The 21351-nt window shown below is 42.9% G+C and overlaps 1 protein-coding gene across 1 annotated transcript in view; it reads right to left on the bottom strand.

The window, feature by feature from the left end:
• Positions 1-21351, bottom strand: part of LOC103809632 (unconventional myosin-IXa-like) — a gene marked incomplete at its 3' end in the record, with an annotated part of 101096 nt that overhangs the window by 53979 nt on the left and 25766 nt on the right. Inside the window, exons 2-6 of the mRNA XM_009082488.1 lie at positions 19245-19339; positions 15632-15694; positions 13894-13993; positions 5953-6050; positions 3416-3542 (exon numbers count right to left, since the gene is read on the bottom strand). Coding sequence (XP_009080736.1) covers positions 3416-3542; positions 5953-6050; positions 13894-13993; positions 15632-15694; positions 19245-19339 — 483 coding nt within the window. The remainder of the gene's footprint in view (positions 1-3415; positions 3543-5952; positions 6051-13893; positions 13994-15631; positions 15695-19244; positions 19340-21351) is intronic.

Genomic DNA, 21351 nt, shown 5'->3' with positions numbered 1-21351 from the left:
CATCCGGAAAAAGGATCCAGAAGAAAAGCCTGGATGCAAGCACCATCTGCTTCATAATCCACACCTCCCCAATTACTTTCCAAGATGTTTATTGCATGAGGAGCACAATGTCTGTGGGATCCCTCTGGGAAGCTGAAGACAATTTTTCAGTAGAAGAACTTGGGCACATAAATCTCCCATGGAGACAGCCATGAGCTCCACATGCTAACATCACCCATGCACAGGGACATCTTGCAAAACTAATTCAGGACACTTGGTAACATATTTATCTCTACTTGCATCAATGCTGGTCACCCTAAACCTAAATCCTGAATCCAATACTGCTCTACTGAGCCAAACAGAATCTGCTTCCTTCCTCAAAGCTCCATCTATGTCAATAAGTTCCTGTATTAGTAAATGCACATGATAAAGTGTTTCTGCTCTTCTCAGGAAAATAAAAGTCTGTCTTAAGGTCAACTAGATCATTTCTAATAGACTGTTTTTGTTAATGAGCCTTTCCGAGCTTTTTCTCCCAAAACAAGAGTTTTCCTCAGTTTTGCACAATCCTCTATGATTTCTGCAGAGGACTCCTGACATTTACAGCATTTGCACAGGACTCCACGTCTGCTTGATCCATCAGGCAGCCTTGACATCACTCTCCAGCACAGCATTTCAGCAAAGTTTAAACAAAGGCCATGATAAACCTGCCAAAAGCATCACATAATCCACACGCTATGTCTATTCCTGAAAAAAAAAAAAAAAAAGGAATCAGGGTTTTACTGTAAATGAAACAATGATCTGCAGAGTCTGGCCAAAATCCTATATTGCAGTTTGCTGTTTCAACAAATGCTGCTCTGGATGGTTTAATAAAGCAAAAACATATTGGATGGGGCTGTTGGGGTCTAAGAAAAAGCAAATCTATGGCAGATCATCATCTCCTCCCAGATTCCTTCAAAAAATCTGAATATTAGCTCCATTTTATAGGGACTTAAACCTCATTGTACAGAGGGAGGACAGAGGTTCAGTGCTGCTGCATTAACTGCTGCAGCAGGGAAATTGCCCCAGTTGTCCTTGGAGGTTCAGAGGTGTTGACATAAACCTGCTAGCTCAGGATAATTTGGGCCAGACTTCCCTTTGGAGAGGGCAAACACCTTGACCTTGTGCAATTTTCTCATTTCAGTCAGGCTGTTGGTTCCCATCCTGCCCTTGAAGGCAACTGCCCATTGAGTTGTGCAGGAGCAGCTGTGCATCCCCTCTTGGCCTCCAGGGATGGCCAACCCAGCTCCTGCTTCTCAGCACCTTTCCACCAAGTCCAGTCAGATTTTTGCCTTCTCTTTTCCATGTCAAATCCAGAACAAATCCAGTTAGTCATTTCACCCCAAAAAACCCAAACCAAAACATCCCCCAAAGCAAGGAAATATCAGATCACACAAAAATTGGTTTCTTCCACCACGTTGCTATGCTCAAGATGTCCCACCAAGTACCCAGTGGCTGTATGAAAGGAGTTCACCTCTTTGTCAACCAATATAATTTTCATTCTAAGATGATTTTTCAGTCTTAATGAGTATTGCCAAGATCTAGAGGGAGGATTAACAACTTTTTCATGCCAATTCATAATTTTAGCAATAATGGTGGGAAAAGAAAAACTGTTCATTGTTCAGTGACCACAAAAAAAGAGACCAAATTTAAAGTGTCTCATGTTTCAACCAGTATTTTTGGTCTCTGGCTGAGAAGAACTCATTACACTTAATTTGGACAGTTGTAAGCAGCCAATTAATGAAGTGTGGCGGGTGATCTTTGTAATGTCTCATCTGTTTGAACCTTTTGGTCCTCCCTCTTGGTCAAACCTGAATAAGCAACGATATCTGCAACGATATCTGCTCAGGTCTGCAAAGAGATATCTGGAATTCAGAAACTTGCAGAAGAATTACCAAGATGAACAGCAATCTCTCACTTCGCTCAGCTACGCCAGATCCTAGTGGGGTTTTCCAAATGGTGAAATACACATGTATTTATTTTTACCTCCTGGTGACACTACCCAGAGATGCAGCTCCAGACCATGGCACTAGGCCCTGTTGAATCGACATGACTCAATCAATGCATCATTTCACCTGTTTATGTGCTAAAACCTCACTCTGTCCACACATTGCAGAACAGTTTGTTTGCAAAGCCAGGGCAAAGACCCAAAGCCTGGAATTTTTTCAGGCCTCTAAGTCACTCAACTCATTCAAAGCTTGCTTAAAGTACAATTACTAAACTGACTTGGCCATTTGTAACAGGGTAAACCAAACAACATTCTCCTCCCAACTCCTATTTTCCTTCTGTTTGTTTCTTCAGCCTCCAAGGTCAAGATGCAAAGAGCATCCAGCTGCTCACACTCATGTTTTAAACAAGTTTTCCTCTCCCTAAATTAAGTACTATGAAAATCTGTGAGAGCCAATTCCCCAGTTCTTTAGGTAGGGAAACAACACAACTGTTATTTAATGGAAGGAATGGGAAGAGCATCACGTGTACACAAAATGACAAGTCATCTTCTGGGGCTATCATAGGGTTAGCAAAAATTAACCTTCCAGACCACCCAGGGAATACAAAGACATAAAGGTAATTGTAACCAACAACAAGGATACATCTCAGTATCCCTGGGAGTTCCAAGTGGTTTAGAGCACTACAAGAGAACTGAGAGAGCAATGAGAGCTTCCGGATATCCATTTCAAGAGGTGCATGAGCTCAGTTCTTGAATGCCCAAGGAAGCAGGACAAGTTGGCTCACTGAAATGAAAACTTATCTCCTGAAAAGAAATGCCATGGCTTCATCACCTGCTTGGACTGACAGAGCAGCTCTCCTAGGAGTTTACTCAGTGCTTTTGCACTGATTTACAGAACTGGATATAGCCCTGGGCTAGCCAGGCTGAGACCTCCAAACCCTTCCCAAATGGAACAGCTGTGACTCATAGAGCTCAGTGAAGGGTTTTAAACAGCAGATAAACAACAGATCCACTAAAGAACTCAAGAACAGGTCCATGAACAGGCCCTAAAGGGGTGAGGTGTGCCTTCCAGCATCTCTAATACAACCAGGGTGGATGCTGCAGAGTAAGGACTGACAGCAAAACATGGCGAGTGAGCTCAGCATCTCCAACAGCACCACCTGAACCAGCACATGGCTCTGATGGTCTCACAACATAAAAGCAGGACCAAAGACAACATCCTAGGAAGCTTAATATAGCCCTAACAGCATTTTCAGTCAATGAACCTGAAGCTGAAGAGTAGGGGGAAAATACTTCCATTAAAAAATCTTTCTAACTGTCCACAGGCAAACATGAACAGCCCAAGCAAAAGTAATGGAAGAGAACTTACTCTTCAGTGAAACTGAAAATAGTGTTACAAAGCAGAGATGGCTCATCAGGTGGGAAATTTCCTGAGGGAAAGTGAAGCCTTACCTCCAGCAGCTCCGACACAATCGGCAAAATTTCAGGGTTACAGATATCGATGGAGTCATCCCGGTAGGTCTTCTTTTTGTAACGGATGTTCCCCAGGTGAAGTATTGCCGAGAGGAGAGAGAAAATCCTAGTGGAAAGAGAGAGAATTCCTTTTCACTCAGTTGGTTTTTTTCTGTAACTGAGACAAAGAAAAGATACTACACTTCAAGGAAAATTATCCTGCCATTTTTTCTAGTTTGGTGGGAATTTGATGATCTTTAAGTTATATCCTCCTCCAAAAAAATAGGACCATAGAATCATAAAGCATCTTGAGAGTCCAACTCTTGAGCTGGGCTCAGGTGTTCTTTGATGCTATCAAGTCATGGCTGACTTCAGGTATAAATCCTGTTTGGCCCTATTCCTGCACTCTCCAGGAAGCTAGAAATGAGTAAAACCAGATTTGATTCTTAGCCATGCCACCAGCTTGTCTGGACAACACACCATCACCTCTCCAAGCCAGCTACTCCTTATCTCCAAAACATGGATACTGATTCCCCAGCATGAATTACAGAGATGCAATTACAGAATCACAGCATCAGTTAGGTTGGAAGGAACCACAATGGCTCATCTGGTCCAACCTCCCTATTCAAGCAGGGTCATCCCAGAGCATATGGCTCAGGATTACTTCCAGATGGTTCTTGAATACCTCCAGTGAGGGAGAATCCATGACCTCTCCAGGCAATCTGTTCAGTGCTCAGTGACTGCACAGCAAAGAAGTTCTTCCTTGTATTCAGGTGGAACTTCCTGTGCATCAGTTTCTGCTGTTGCCTCTTGTTTTATTGGTTTCCACCAATAAGAAGAGTCTGGATCCATCTACTTGTCACTTCCCATTCATGTACTTGTATATATTAATGAGGTTCCCTCTCAGTCATCTCTTCTCGAGACTGAACAACTCCATCAGCCTTTTCTCAATTAGAAAAACTCCTCTGTTTCCACAAAGGTGAAGCCCCTTGCTTTGCTATAAAAAAATTATTTATAGAGGCACAGGAACAGTTAAAATGTCCTTCCTACTCAGCTGAAGGTGGTTCCTCATTCATGTTACAGACAACAAGAAGCAAAATAAATTTGCTATTATAGCCAAGAACCCACTTTATTTTGTACAAGAAAAAGCACCAAGAGAAATACAAGGCCTTGTGTGCCAAGAAAAATCATTGCACAGTAAATCAGAAGTGTCAATTTACTGTGACTTCTGACTCTGCTCAGTCCTGACACTTACTGATTACTTTACTCCAGCAATTAAACTCCTCACTGCATCCACAACAGGCTTAAGACAAACCCTGTCACTGCAACCTGCTTAGAAAAATCATGGACATAGAACATCTTCACACTGGACGTGCATGTTCTTGAGCTTATCCATGTGTGGGGAACAGCTAGAGAAACAGCACCTTTAATTTCATAATTGATTTGTTACAAGTGAGGGAAAAAGGACGAGCTTGTGAAAATTGTCAGTTGGGTGAAAATGTCGTGGATGCAATTTTTTATGTCAAATTCATCCCAACCTACTCAAGATTTTCAAGGCAACAATCAACATGAGAGGAATTATTTTGTGGGTTTGGTTGAAGATGGCAGTCATAATTCATAGAATCAGCTAGGTTGGAAAAGACCTCCAAGACCAGCAAGTCCAACCCTACCGTGGTTACTAGACCATGGCACTAAGTGCCACATCCAGTCTCATCTTAAAAACCTCCAGGGATGGTGAATCCACCACCTCCCTGGGCAGCACATTCCAATGCCTGAGCACTCTCTCCATAAAAAATCTCTTCCACCCTAACCCTCCCCTGGCAGAGCTTGAGTCTGTGCCCTCTTGTCCTGCTGCTGGTTGCCTGGGAGAAGAGACCAACCCCCACCTGACTCCAATCTCCTGTCAGGGAGTTGTAGAGGGTGATTCCCTGCAGTTGGTGGAAGGTGCTGTACTGCAGTCTAACTAAGCAGCCTAGTTTTCCAACCAGTTTTCCCACTGAATTAGGGGAAAAAAAGGCCAGTTGGAAACAAGTCTACCAACCTACAATTGCATGCAAAGGGTTAAGTATGATGACTGATAATCAGGACTTCTGATTATACCAGGATCTGGATTCATCACATGCAGAGCAAGGCATGACTATTCATGAACAGTTGAAAAATACTTGAAGATGTCAACTTCTGCCAATGCTGCATTTGCATGAATAGAATCCTTAACTACAGTGATGATCACAGAATCCCAGAATGGTTTGCGTTGGAAAAGACCTGATGCTCAACTTGTTCCACCCCCTGGCATGGGCAGGGACACCTTCCACCAGCCCAGGTTGCTTCAAGTCCCATCCAACCTGGCCTGGAACACTTCCAGGGATGGAGCAGCCACAGCTTCTCTGAGCAACATTCTTTCAATGCTTCACCAATTCCTTCACACCAGCAGAGCATGACTGTTACATTAGCTCACATCAGGTGAATTATCTCATGGATTATGGAGGTGACATTAATTAATACAATCTTCAAGCCATTAATATGGACAACAAACTCACTGTCTGCGTGTCTTGGGCAGGAATCCCACCATCTCCATGGCTAGCTGTAACCGCTCAAAGTCATGCTTCAGGTCCTCCCCTTCCACGGAGAAACAATCCTGTCAGGAGCAAACACAACAAGTAAGTACTGAAAGAAATTAAGCTCTGAGCAGGTCCAGATGGCCAAGCCAGCGCTCCATAAATACCATTTAGTGATCTCCATGTCTTTTATCAGCAACATTTCCATCCTGGCACTGGAAAAATAACATTTCTGGCTAATTTTTCCTGGAGATATATCCTTATTTCTGTGGCTTAGCCTCTAAAGCAAGAGATGAGTGGCACCACCCTGACAGTATGGGAGAGCTCATCAGTTTGCATACAAAAGGGATGTGAAATAATGAGAGGAAAGTTGTTACACATTTTCAGGCAGTTTATTCCACATTGAATCCTGGTCCATTACGAGTGCCTATAACTAAAGAGGAAAATGCAGTTTTTAAAACAAATACATTTAAATTTCATGTACATTATCAGGGAATTCAATCCTGTGTGGGAAAGGGAAAGCTTTAAATCTATTGTTCACAAACTTTATTGGAACCACCAAGAAGCTATGTAAAAATGCAGGCATTGGGAGAAATGGAAATCCAGATTTTACACTTCTTGGAGGCTCATGTGTCTGAACCTTTTGGTGTTTCAGGTAATTCCCAACCTGACATCAGTCACTGACGCTTTCAGAGACATCCAGGGACATTCTGGACCCAAATATTGTCCTGCTGCAATATTTAGGGAACATAAATGTTCCTTAAATGAGTATATAAACTACTAATGTCAAATTCCTTCTGCTTTGGCTCATCATGGGCCCCCATGGAGTATGGATTATTCTCTTTGGCTTCCTAGCCTATATTTAATACTTCCTCCATTTGCTGCCTATAAAAATTCCCAATCTCAGCACCACAATTAGTTTATCATTTATCACACAATATAGTGTTACCTTGAACCTCAGAATATTTTACTAACATTTACCTAGAGACTTTCTACAGGCAATTAAATGGAGACTTTCTACAATTAATCCAGGTATAAATAAATTTTTAAAAATCTATAAATTCTACAGAGTTCTGTATTTAAATATAAAGCAAATTGCCCACAGGGCAGGGGGTTGGGACTGGATGATCTCTAAGGTCCATTCCAACCCCTAAAATTCTATGGTTCTATAAAAAGATGACTAAAATAATATAAACAAAAAATCCTCTGGAGACTTTCTACAATTAATCCAGGTATAAATAAATTTTTAAAAATCTATAAATTCTACAGAGTTCTGTATTTAAATATAAAGCAAATTGCCCACAGGGCAGGGGGTTGGGACTGGATGATCTCTAAGGTCCATTCCAACCCCTAAAATTCTATGGTTCTATAAAAAGATGACTAAAATAATATAAACAAAAAATCCTCAGTCCCCTAAAATTCTATGGTTCTATAAAAAAATGACTAAAATAATATAAACAAAAAATTCTACCTGCAGTGGCAATTAATTAAACAGCTGCAGACATATAGTTTAATTTTTTTAATCATTTTTCTGCACATCATATTTATCACATGAGTAAACGTGCACAAAATTTTGCACAAATAACTTGAAAGTCTGGATTAAACAGGGTTCTGGGAACACTTGGAAAGACATTTGTACTCACTTCTAGTACAGAAAATAAACCATTAATCCAGAATATAGAAAATGATGTTGTTTTACAGCATCAGCTTTGTTTCTCATAGCATTTAAAGCCTCACAACTCTGTCAGCAATATGTTCTTCATCCTGCTCTGCAGTGTTGCTACAGCCAAGGTCACTGATTATAGGGGAAATCCTCAGTTAAAATCTTTATTAGTCTTATTTATAGATTGAAATAACATTGTTATTATTATAGATTATATTAGTTATATATTTAAACCCTTTATTGCCACATAGGAGACCCCACACAGCTGCTCTAGCCCCTTGACTAAAAGCTACAGAAGTGCAATGGGACAAGATTGAATTTTTTTATCAATTGTCCTCAGGGACAAGTTAATGCTCCATGGACAAAGTGAATTTGGAGCTGTTGAACAATCATTTAAAGCCACATGCAGCATCCATGAAGGCAGGGTTAGAAATTTCAGAAGAAAGTAACACACCCATGGTAGGAAATACTCATTAGAAAAATGACATGTTCACCACTTACGAGGAGAAGACTGAAAATTACCTTTTTTAGAGCTGTATGAGGTGTGTGTATTACCCAAAGGAACACAAAAGACATCTACACTCTACAGCAGGACAATCCCAGGGATTGGCAACGACACTATCTACACCATAAAACCTCAGGATAAGAAGTCGTCCCACCTAAACTCCAACCTTGGCTTCCTTGGCCACTACACCTACATCGAGGAGAACATGGACAATTAGAGAATCATTAAATCAACTAACCTGGTTGGAAAAGACCTCAAAGATCATTGAGTCCAACCCTACTGTGGTTACCAGATCATGACACTAAGTGCCACATCCAGTCTCATCTTGAAAACCTCTAGGGATGGTGAATCCACCACCTCCCTGGGCAGCACATTCCAATGCCTGAGCACTCTCTCCATAAAAAAATCTCTTCATAATGTCCAACTTAACCCTCCCCTGGCAGAGCTTGAGTTTGTGCCCTCTTGTCCTGCTGCTGGTTGCCTGGGAGAAGAGACCAACCCCCACCTGACTCCAACCTCCTGTCAGGGAGTTGTAGAGGGTGAGAAGGTCTCCCCTGAGCCTCCTCTTCTCCAGGCTGAACACCCCCAGCTCCCTCAGCCTCTCCTCATGGCACTGGTGCTCCAGTCCCTTCACCAGCCTCGTTGCTCTTCTCTGGACCTGCTCCAGCCCCTCAATGTCCCTCCTGAGCTGAGGGGCCCAGAGCTGAGCACAGGATTCAAGGTGTGGCCTCACCAGCACCGAGTGCAGGGGCAGAATCACCTCCTGGTCCTGCTGACCACACTGTTCCTGATCCAGCCCAGGATGCCATTGGCCTTCTTGGCCACCTGAGCACACTCCTGGCTCCTGTTCAGCTAGCTCCCTGTCTATCCAAACTGTGGGAGGTTTCCACACCCATTACAATGAGACGTGGCATCAGCAGGACAATCCTACACCCCCAAATTCTCCAAACTGGACTTTTTGAAAAGTTTTTGAGAGATCCCAAGTGGTGCCTTTAGTGGTACTCCACATTCCAAGAGACATTTCCATTGTCTGGCATCATTTCTCCAAAATTAAGCCACGAGCCAACAGCAAACGACCACTGACAACTCTGAAGTAGCACAATCTACGCCCAAGGCAATTTAATTAACGATTTACATAACAATTGCCTGACTCATTAATCCCCATGGAAAGGCTTTTAGCAAATTCTCCACTTAAAAGCAGATGCTCTCTGCAGTGTTCCAGCTTGGTACCGATTCCTAATGGATGATAAATGGATGATAATTATAAAAAAGAGGAGTTTCCCTGGTATTAGAGCAGACAGGCATTACAAAGTCCATCCCCACAGGCATTAATATTCTGCTGGAGCAATTAGTTTCCCAGCAGAAGTGAGTCCCCTGCTTCCTATCACCACATCGAAGCAATCCATGAATTTCCATGGAAAATTTAAAGAGGATAGAAGAGAGTTTCTTTATAGACCAACCATCTGCAGAGGACTGAGTCCATGATTATGGGGAGAGGTCCAGGGTAGGCCTAAGAGTGAAACATCAGTTGAGGCAAAGATGTGATTTACCATGAACATCACAGAAAATTACCCCAAGTGAAATGATCCCAAATAAAATACCAAATAAACAACCAAATTTTAACAGCACAGAGTTTTGCTGTGCAAGATCAGGACATAGACATGATAACCCCCAAGGTGGCAGGGCATTATTGGCCCCTCAGAAGAAGGTATCAAATTTGGAGGTTGCTCTAATTCCTCCAGTAAATTGTCCTAACCCATTCCTTAAGCAACGAAGAGCTTTACAATCTCTAAGTGTATTAAGGTATGTCAAGCAGCATCTGTTCATCACTCCCTGCTCCTGCAGGACCTCTAAGGATGCCAATCCAATATTTTTAACCTTGGGAGGGTAAGATTCCCTCTCCCTCCTCAGGATTCTGCAGGGAAATCTTGCTGTTAAGATACTTTTTTAGCCCAGGTAAATCCCAGCTCCTTCAGAGATTACCTCTTACTCTTCCAGATGTATCAGCAAGAGTTTGGCAACCATCAAGCACATGGCAAAGTTCGCAGGAACAACATGCAGCTGATCCCAAACATGCTCCCACATGCAGGACAGACCCAACAGAGGCACCACGGGACACACAAACACCCAACACATCGTTGGCTGAAGCCGCTGCCTCCAAGGGAAGGGGGAAAAGTTTCACCATTCCCTTTTTTGGGGCCGTCCATTTGGAAAGGATGATCATGTCAGCAGAAGTATTTTAGGAGAAGGAATTGTTTTTATTTTCTGAACAATATCAGGATTTGATTTTCTCACAGATGGTTGCGCGGGGATGTTTTGGGGTTTGTCTGGAATCTGGAGAGCAGATACACTGCTACAACTTTCATGAACTGATGCAGTTCTTGGGGCGTCAAGAGGCTCAGTTGCTGTTTGAATGGAAAAGATTTTCAATTTTCACACTGCTGCCACATGGCAATTTCCATAAGTCATCACAGATTATACCAAGCAGGAACAAAGACCCCCCCCTAAAATTAAGACGACCATGGAGAGCTGATCATATCCAACTGCTGAAGAAGCTTTCCAGATGGAAGGAACCAAAAAAGGGCAAGGGAAACACCCATCTGTATTGTCACAAGCAACACCACTGCAGGCAAGAGGAAGGGAAAGGATAATTAATAGGTTAAACTCAATTTGATTTGGCTTTCTGCTCAGGCCTTGGTGCCCCTGACAGATTCAAGTGAGAGCAGCCCTGCACCAGCAACACAGAAGACGCAGGTACTTGTACTGACCGGCTCAGAGTCATAGCAATAATCATCCCAGCTCTGTCTGAGGGGTTTCTTTGTCATCTGAAAGCAAGGCAGAGCGGGTTAAGTACTGTTCAGACCCCAAATAACCCCCCCCAACTACCTGCTCCCTAACCAGGGCGGCAACACTGAGTTTCCAAATAAAATAACTCTTCTAGTTTTGCTTAGTCAACCCTGACTTTTGTCTTTTTGAGGGCAAGGCTTGTAATGCTTTGGCATTCATGGTGCTGATTGCTGCTTCCAGTGTTTCAAGCCAGCAAGGACCTCCCATGAAATATACTGCAGGGATTTTAAAACATTTTCTTTTTCTCTGTGGTTTGGAGAAACCTTTGGATTACCTAGAGCTGAAGATCCATTAATGGGAAAATCCCACTGAAGAACAGATTTGTTTTGCTTCTACTCTTAACCTCTACTCCAGACACATGTAAGTGCTGCAAAAGTGTGATTATTCCAAGGAAATTCCTTTTTAGGGAGTTTGTATCTTCTTCCAATCAGACAGAGATGGAGTTGAGAGAAGTCAAGGCACATGTCAGTGACCAGTCCCAGGAGGGAGAGACACATGGCACCAGAGCTCCTAAGGAACTGAAAATCAGCATCTAATCTTGCAAATCACTAATTTGACAATGGATAAAGGTGAATAACCAGCACACAAAATACTCAGTGAGTTGCAGGGTCATAATGGAAGGTGTACCTGCCAGTGGGGTAAGAGATGGAGAACTCATCCAAACTCAGGGGGTTCTTGAAGTAAATTTGTGCTTAAAAATAAGTTTAGATCTTTATTTTCAACCTGCTTCCGCACTTAGAGATCAACACTCTGACAGCAGATTTTGGTGAGATACCTGAACAGATTATTTCTCAGCTGCAATGCAAACTGCACATTTGTTTTGTGTAACACAGTGTGAGCTGAGGAACCTGGGAGAAGGAAATAATGCCTGAGTCAAAGACTGAGTCATTCCTGGACTGGAGGGACCTGGTTCAATAGTTTATGGCTTCTCAATATTCCGATTTAATTTTCAGTAAAACACTTGGGTTCATTTCTGAGCTAGTTCTTTTTCCTTTTAAACAGCCAAGGAGTTCTCCAGGACATGTTTAAGAAGGGATTGTAAGTGCTCAAGGGTCATGTTATCATTAGATGTTTATCAAGTTTCTTTTTCCATTTCTCCACTACCTCTTTTTCCTTTCTTCTCTTCTTACTTTCCTTTTTCTCTTTGTCTAAAGGGCAGGGGAAAGCTGCTACTGCATTGTCAGAAGGTCTGAGTAAGAGACCATGCCCAAGGCAGACTTGACTGACCAGGAATCTTCTTTTGGAGGTGAGGCAAAAAAGGATGATGTATACTCAGTGGAAGCAATGTCAGGTGACATGAGAGGAATATAGAGATGCTGCTCACCACTGCAGGGAGAAAATTTGTGTGGCCAAAGCTCAATAGGAGCTGAGGCTGAGCAGTGCTGTGGGGGACAATAAAGAGTTTAATTAATGGCAAAAGGCAGTGCAGAAATGACATTGGCCCCTTACAGGCTGAGGATGGTCACCTCACAAACAGGGACACAGACAAGGCAGAGAGGGTTAATCCTTTCTTTGCCTCAGTCTTCAACACTGATGATGGACTGAGGGGGTCCCAGTGACCTGAGCAGCAGGACCATGATGAATTCCCTGTTGACCCTGTTGTTGTGAGGGACGTGCTGCTCCAGCTGGATCCCTATCAATCTATGGGGTTTGATGGGATTCACACAAGAACACTTAAGGAATCGGCAGATGTCATTGTGAGGCCTCTCTCGATAATTTTTGCATGGCCTTGGGAATCCAGAGAGGTCCCACTTGACTGGAAGCTGGCTAAGGTTGTCCCAATTTTCAGAAGGGGCAAGAAGGCTAAGAGGGATGTAAGCCCTATGGGAGCACTGGAAAACACCTGTAGGACAGTGCAGTCATTAGTCACAGCCAGTATGGCTTCATGAGGGCAAAGTCCTGACTGTCAAGTCTGATTACCTTCTATGACAAGGTCTAGCTGATAAAGGGAAGCAGCTGATGTAATCTTTCTGGATTACAGGAAAGCTTTCAATACAGTCTGTCACACTCCTCTTCTGGACCAACTCTCCAGCACACAGCTGGATAAACACCCCATGGGATGGGTGAGGAACTGGCTCATGGGTTGGGCACAAAGGGTTGTGGTGAATGGGATTACATCAGGCTGCCACTGGTCACTAGGGAGTTCCACAGGGCTCCAGCTTCGGCCCAGAGCTCTTCAATACCTTCACAAACTACTTGGACACAGGATTTGAAGGACTGTTGAGCTAGTTTGGAGATGATACAGAACTGGGAGGAGCTGTTGACTCCCTTGAAGGCAGAGAGACCTCCTCCTTTCTGTCTTTCTGAAATCCCTGTTCACAAGAGCCACTGGACAACTGCTTAAGTATCTGAAGTAAATCAGTTCATTACAAAATTATTACCATATAAACTGAGTTTACTTGGCCCTTGGTAACATCTCATTCATTATCAATTCCCAGATTTTTCAATGGTTGCTGTGGTTATACTTAAATTATACTTATTGTGTTGTTAAATTCAAAAGATCATGCTAACAGCCAGCCAAGAAGCTACAGAATTAGGACTACCTCATGCAAGATGTTATATCCTCAAGAGTTACTAGTATCCCACATTTTCCCCTGCTCAGCAGACAGATGTTAATGAGTAAATAACATTCACACAGAAAACAGGCAAGTGATTACTATTTCTCCCTCCAACAACTAGAAACTCAATACATTTAACATGTTCCATATAGGGAAAACACTGATTATTTTTCCCCCGTACCACAAGGTGTTCAGGTTGCCAAGGCAGAATTATTTCCAACAACAGAAGACTTTCTATAAAGCATTAAGGTAACTAAATTTTATTACTCCACTCCTTTTCTCTATCAGCACTAAATATCAGCAGTAGAAAAGGGAAGACCATGGATTGTGTTCCTGTATAGTTTTCCCACCTGGTTGAGGTAATGATATTCCTCTGGCTGCTTCAGATGAAATGCTGATCTCTCCTCCTCGGTTGCTCCCGCCAGGAGGTAATAAAATACATGGTAGTTCCTGGTGACAAATAATATAAAGAAAAAAAAGATGTTAGACTTGAAAACAAACAGAGCATTAAGCAGAGAGGAGCATGGAATTCTCATGGCCTGATCTTCCAGCTTCCAAACCTAGAGTTGACACTGTTTAGAAATGGCCCATACCCACCATGCAGTGATGTACAAGGCTATGTTACATCATGGAGGACAAGATGCTTCTTTTCCATCTGAGGACATCCACTGCCCTAGAATATAGTGATAAAATTCCTGGCAGGGATCATCATGTTTTCCTTCAGAATCATGTGCAATGCCTACATATTTCACAGAATCACTTAGGTTGGAAAAGACCTCCAAGATCATTGAGTCTAACCTGTGACCCATCACCACCTTCTCAACTAGACCAGAGCACTGAGTGCCATGTCCAGTCGTTTCTTGAACACCTCCAGGGGTGGTGATTCCACCACCTCCCTGGACAGCCCCTTCCAATGCCTGACCACCCTCTCCATGAAGAAATTATTTCTGATGTCCAGCCTGAACCTCCTCTGGTGCAGCTTGAGGCTATTTCCTCTTGTCCTGTTGCTTGTTCCCTGGGAGCTGAACCTGACCCCACCTGCCTTTATTAGAATCAAACCAACATATTCCCTTGCAATGCAGAAATTATTATTTTCAATACCTTATTACCATTAAAAAGGCAACGACTTTGCTGTTGCAGTTCCGTAAGACACAACTGAAACATCTTCAATTTTTACAGCTACTGCAGTACTCAAAACACTTTACTATTCCTCATACTAAACCCACCCCAAGGGACATTCATCTGTTCTCCTTCCACACAACTCCAACACAGAGTAATGCTATTTCTTCCTAAAATTAAAACTTTGCTTTTATGTTGGATGGTTTCCAAGAGAATCCAAGTTTAATCATCTTGCAACACCCACGAGGACATTTGTCAAGGCTGTAGATGCCTTTAACTCCAGGATCAGCCCTAGAGCACTCGAGAAAACTTCTCGCACAACATCTGTCTCCAAAGGGAAACACAGAAGTGCCAAGAGTTGAAAGACAACTAGAGGCAGCAAAATTATTTAAACTTGGAGTAATAATTACTGAGAGAGGAAAGGAATATGTAATAAATAATATGCTGCAATTAGGAAAGAACAATTCACATGAAGTGGTTGTCTGTATAACTGTAGCTTTTTCTAGAGGCTTCAGTGTGTTAAGAACTGTAAAACAGACCTAAAATACCAACTTCCCTCTCAAGATTAGGTATTAAATAGCTCACTAGTTGCACAGGAAAACAAATGGTACTTAATAATCCATTTGTCATGAACCATAAAGACAATGAAAATATGAAAATACTCGAGTGGAAGGTTCTCTGCCCACAGCAGGGGCTTGGGAGGAGATGGTCTTTAAGGTCCCTTCCAACCCAAACCATCCTGTGATGCCATGACAAGTCAATAAACTAATGGAGGTGATTCCCTCTGGGCAACTCATTTCTCCCTAACCCCCAAAATACAAAGCCATAAACATAAAATGCATCATTTAACTTTACAGCAGTTAGGAGTGTGAAAATCCTGATCCCCTGTGCCAGCTCAGCTGGGTTTAAGCTCTCTGTGCCACGTAGAGAAGTCCAATCCAACCCTGTAGGCAACACAGAGGCACCTACCTCTCATTGTGCTCCTGATAGACCAGTCGGGACTTCTCCAGGAGGTACTTCTCAACATAAGCTCTGCAAGGGAAAGATAAAAGTGTTATTCATTGACCTGACACTCAACTTAAACGAACGCAGCTTTACCAGGGGCTTCAGCCTTCCTACACTCACAAAGAAGTTTCAGCCTTGTTTCACTTAGTTATATAAATTTCTTCCTAGGCAGAACAAGCCCAATATTATGTTTGGCTTTTGAGGTTTTCTTGGTTTGATACGAAGCCAACACTAACTTGGATATGAAAAACATGATCTCAGATGCATTTGCCTATGGGCAGGGAGCAGAGGGGGAAATTCTGACAGCAAGGAAGACTCTCAGATCCCTATTTCATCCAAAGCCAGCGAAATCAAATCGCCTGCAGCCCAAGAGTTGTGCACACAAGAAACCTATCTGGGTGCAAAAGTTTGCAAGATGAGATTTAGCTGCAGAATCTCCATTCCCTCTTGTGGAAAAGCCACTTCTCACCAAAAATTTCGGTTATTAACTTGTGGCTACAGTTAAAAAAACCCAAACAATTGCGAAAGCTCCTTATTGCAGTTTACATTTCCTCCTAAAAGCCTCCACAACAAACATGTTCCATTTACATACTAAATACTTTTTGCAAGCTTGTCGACCTAAACTCAGCTTCGACAGGTTTTTTTCTTCCAAACAATGCTAACCAGTAAGATAGAACTCCAAGTTCTGAATCCCTAAGTGGCAATTCAGATGATGTAGCTGTGCTTTTCCAGCTCCAGTTGCCCAGTGACGTGGCACAGACAGTGGCAGCCACCTCTGAATGGGGACACCTACACACCTTGGGCATGGCAGGACAAGGAGGTGCCTCTACACTTGATGCTCTGCCACAGATGAGGAAACCAAACCAATTTATGACTTGCAACACAGTCATTTTCCCTTCCTTCCACTAAGAAGTAAAGTACAAAACATTTGGATGTGCTGCAGAGGTCTTGTGACAACTCTTATGGTAACTCTTGGGAGAGGCTACTGCAAGAGGCATATCCAACTCCCCATGGGATGATCTTGCTGGACAGGAGGAATAAAGACAGAGAGGAAAGCTGTGTTATTCCTCTGTATGACAAGGAACAGAGAGGTTTATTTTTGTTCATTCCCTGTGAGGGAGCTGAAAGTTTATGGATATTCCTCACTGAAGGTTGGCATTTTTTTACATCCCCTTTCTAACCTGAACCCAAGTTTTCCTTCCCAAGCCACACCATGAATTCACGCAGGGTTGGTGAACACAAGAGTGAGAAACACTAAGCATCCCAGATCCCACTGGTGGGATCCCACTGGATAACAGCTCAGACACTGCTGTACAACCTGCACCATCTCCACAAGCCCTTGGCATTCATCCCTTCCCCCTGTGATATATTAGAATCCACCCAAAAAAATCACCCTCATGCAATAATTCAGGTTAGAAAGGTCTAGATCTCACCAGGACCAAACCACCATTAAAATCCAGGCAAATTTTCACATCTTATTTTTTTAGATTTTACATTCTTTAAATGCCCCAGGGAGGGGCAGTCACCATTCCTGGAGGAGTTCAAGGAACGACTGGATGTTGCACTCAGTGCTCTGGTCTAGCTGACAAGGTGGAGATCACTCAACAGTTGGACTCAATGATTTCAGAGGTCTTTTCCAACCTAAATGATTCTGTGAAACCTGAAACTGTTCTCAAATACGTATATTTTACATAAGCATATGTCTTTCATACACAAACACCCCCATGCAAAACCCTGAGCTCGGGGTGGCTGAAAGCTCTGTCTCATGGTGTCTGTGATCCACCTCATCCTCCACACACATTCACCACCCCACAGCACATTGCTGCTTTTAAATAAAATGTCTCCAATCTGGCTCTGCTGCAATTTTATGGAGCGTGTCAGATGTTGAGGCTTTTGATCACCCTGTGGACTGAAGAGGCTGCAGAGCCTTTCTGCCTCCAGAACTGGCTTATCACCGAGGACAGCAGAAATTCATGAGGCCTCATGGGAACACACTTAACTGCATCACTTCTCCACCGATCTGAGAGACACCTTCAAAGACTTCAGTCCAGGGGTGGGGTTGGCTGCTGCTAAATCTCCTGGCTGTTCTACCTCTTAGGCTGAAATTCACGTCAAGTTTTGGGTGATTACATTCAGAGGAGTTGTAAGCAAATACCCAACTGCTATTTTCAACCTCAGAAAAGAGCAAAATTCTGACTTGGGGCTGCAAATTATAGTTTCATTAAGAAAGCAAATGATATGCAGAATACAAGATGATAATTGATTTAGGTTGTGCTTAAAATCTAGGCTAAGTTGGGAAAAAATCATCTTTCTATGGGTAAAAAAATGTGGCCTTATATGCCAGGAAGAGCTCATTTGTTTTACTAAACATGTTTTATTTTCACTAAGGAGCACTGCAAGCTTACAGCAGTCACATCACACCATGCAACCAAAGACCAAGAAAGCTCATTTCTTAAAAAGGAGAGAAAATTCCTCTTATTTTATGAACTAGAATACAGGAATATAAAGCTATTTGCACCTATCTGCCAAGTAAAAATAGAGGCCACGACCACAGCGCTGACACATCATGCCAAGATAATATATAGTTAAGCATTTGCTGGATTCTTGCTATTCTGTATTCCAGAAGGTACTGAAAAAATGAGGTTTATCTTTTTAAGAGAACAGTGCACCAGAATTAAAGGAGGGGAAAAAAAAGAACATCAGATTTGACGTAGGACGCTAAAGCAGCAGGAAGGTACACAGAGTACCCAAGCTCATTTGAAAAATTAATGGAAGCTCTTTGTGGGATACTGTTCTGCTGGAAAATAAGAAAGGAAAAAAAATTTGAAAGCAATTCTCTAAAATAACAGTGAAGTCCCAGCAAGAGATCTCTTAGCTAGCTGCAGAAATTATACAGCCCCAGGAATGCTGCTTCTACTCTTTGTTTCTCCCACTGAGTTAATTAACCTGCACAAAAACCAGAGTTAACGGAGCCCTGCTCATTTAGAGCTAGCTCGAGTCACTTGGTGATGACCTGACGCTGTGCAAATTGGCTAAAGCCAAAGTGAAAACCAGGCCTAGGTAGTTCCACCCCTGCTATGGGCAGGGACACCTTCCACTAGCCCAGGCTGCTCCAAGCCCTGTCCAGCCTGGCTTGGAACACTTCCAGGGATGGAGCAGCCACAGCTTCTCTGGGCAACCTGTGCCAGTGCCTCACCACCCTCACAGGGAATGACTGACTCCAGCAGCTCCACATCCTTCTGCTGTTGGTGCCCCAGAGCTGGAGGCAGCACAGCAGGTGAGGTCTCACCTGAGCAGAGCTCATCTCAAGTTCTGCCAGGGGAGGGTTAGGTTGGATATTAGGAAGAGATTTTTTACAGAGAGAGTGCTCAGGCATTGGAATGTGCTGCCCAGGGAGGTGGTGGATTCACCATCCCTGGAGGTTTTTAAGATGAGACTGGATGTGGCACTTAGTGCCATGGTCTAGTAACTATGGTAGGATTGGACTCGATGATCTTGGAGGTCTTTTCCAACCTGGTTGATTCCATGATTCTATGTACTCCCTATGGGGTCCTCTTCAGCCCCAACTGGCACTTACCCCCGCACGGTGCCTGTCTCCTGATAGTTCACTTGGATAAACTTGCCGAAGCGACTGGAGTTGTTGTTATGAGCTGTTTTGGCATTCCCAAAAGCCTGTGAAAAGACAGAGATGCCATGATTACACTGGAAAAGCCACTGCCTTGTCATATTTCCATGCACATCACTAACAACTTGGGGGATTTTCCTATCATTGTGGAATTAATAAAAAGGAGATGGGGAGAGCTAATGGAATGAGCTACAGAATAATACCCTGAGCTTCTGGGGACCATATTCCAGTTTGGTATTCATAAAGAGCAGCTAAACACTGTTTAAAAATCAAGTGTTGCACAAGAGAGATTTAATATCTGAAGTTATTACAGTCTGTATTAAGGCTGTGCTTTATACATTTAAATAAATATAAAAGTACACTGCTCCAACAGGACTCGACGTTTTAATGAGCTAGAGGAAGCTGCTTTTTAATTATATATGGAATTAGGGGGAAAAAATGCTTTGAAGGCTACTCAGATGTTAAACGATGCCACATAGAGCACCAGCAGATCCCAGAGCACTTGGGCACTTCAGACACCCTTGTTTCCATTTGCTGCTGTTGCTGTTCCAAAAGCAAAATGTTTTCAAGCCTTTATTCTGCAAAGCTTTTATTCCCAGCCTGCCTTACCCTACTACAGAGAGTCATTTATTGCCAGTTCAAAGAAATCTCTGAACTGAAACTGCTATTTTCACTCATGCCTGAATCACCTTAATAATCCTCTGGACCACAGTAAGGGAATCTGTTACATCACCAGGTTCAATTAATGTTTTGTTTATTAAACCACTTTTCATCATCATTCACCTTTTTTATTTTCTTCTTATCTACATGAAATTTATTTAGGGCAATTAGAATTTCTAAGATCATTTCTAAGTGTTGTCTGCGTATGGACATTTTGTGCCGAAGCTTAACATCAGAGCCCAGCTCCCGATAGATTTATTCCCTACTCAGCTGTTTATTAGAAAAGATTAAAAGGGCTTTACATCTCTAATCTGAAGATTTTCAAATGACCTTCGCAGATTTAACTTCGCAACTAAAAGCAAAATAGAAAGGCCCAAAGAAATGAGACCCTGGCGAAAGGGCACTCGACACCTCCGATCCCTGCGGGATGTGTGAGCTCACGGTCACGTCCCTCTTCCCAGGCTGATTTATTTTGGAATCTCATTAGATTCAATGATTTAAGAACCAAGGAGGTTTGCTCACAGAATAGGGATGTGATTTCCCCTCTATTTGAATACAGGGATATGTTTCAACTCAAGCTGTTGCATATGAATTTGTTTTTAGTTGACTAAAACAAGTTCTGGGATAGCCAAAACCTGCCGAGCAAGCAGATTATCCTGGAGAGATGATTTCAGAGCCACAGCTCAGGAATGCTTCCCTGCAGAGGATTCACATCATTTCAGGCTGCTCACACTTGATTCCTGCCCCTTCCCCACAAAAATCCTCCCTGCATCCAGCATCCCTCCCCTACCCACCCTCCAGAGGATGACACACTGCCCATCTCTCCACTCTCCTGGAGATGAAAATCCAGCCATCCTCTCTCCAAAAATAGCCAATTTGGTATGAAAAGACAGGATGCTACTTAACATTTCCAAAAGATTTACCTGTCCTCCAGGTATCTCAGCGAGCAGAGACACAGCAAGAAGCTTACAAGCAGAATATGTAGATATTCAAGACGAGCTAGTGCATCATTTTGCATTTAGAAACTGGTTAAATTACATTCGTTAGGTTTCAAGGATTTCCCTGCAATAGGATTGTCCAGAATCTAAGATGACATGTTAAGGCAGTAAGATAAATTTTCCCCACACCTCATTAAGGTTGCTTGAGAACCAAGGAGCCAGCAGCAAACAGACCAAACAGGAGGCAGCACTAATTTCTATCATTTCACCTGAGACCCACCTGGAATACTGCACACAGTTCTGGTGCCCTCAACACAAGGAGGACACAGAACTGTTGGAGCAGGTCCAGAGGAGGCCACAAAGTTGCTAAGAGCACTGGAGCATCTCCACTATGAGGACAGGCTGAGGGAGTTGGGGCTGTTCAGCCTGGAGAAGAGAAGGTTGTGTGGAGACCTCAGAGC

This window comes from Acanthisitta chloris, unplaced genomic scaffold (genome assembly GCF_000695815.1).
Source record: "Acanthisitta chloris isolate BGI_N310 unplaced genomic scaffold, ASM69581v1 scaffold6859, whole genome shotgun sequence".
NCBI classification, from domain to species: domain Eukaryota; kingdom Metazoa; phylum Chordata; class Aves; order Passeriformes; family Acanthisittidae; genus Acanthisitta; species Acanthisitta chloris.
The sequence above is the reverse complement of the archived record's forward strand: the minus strand, read 5'-3'. Positions and strand labels throughout refer to the sequence as shown.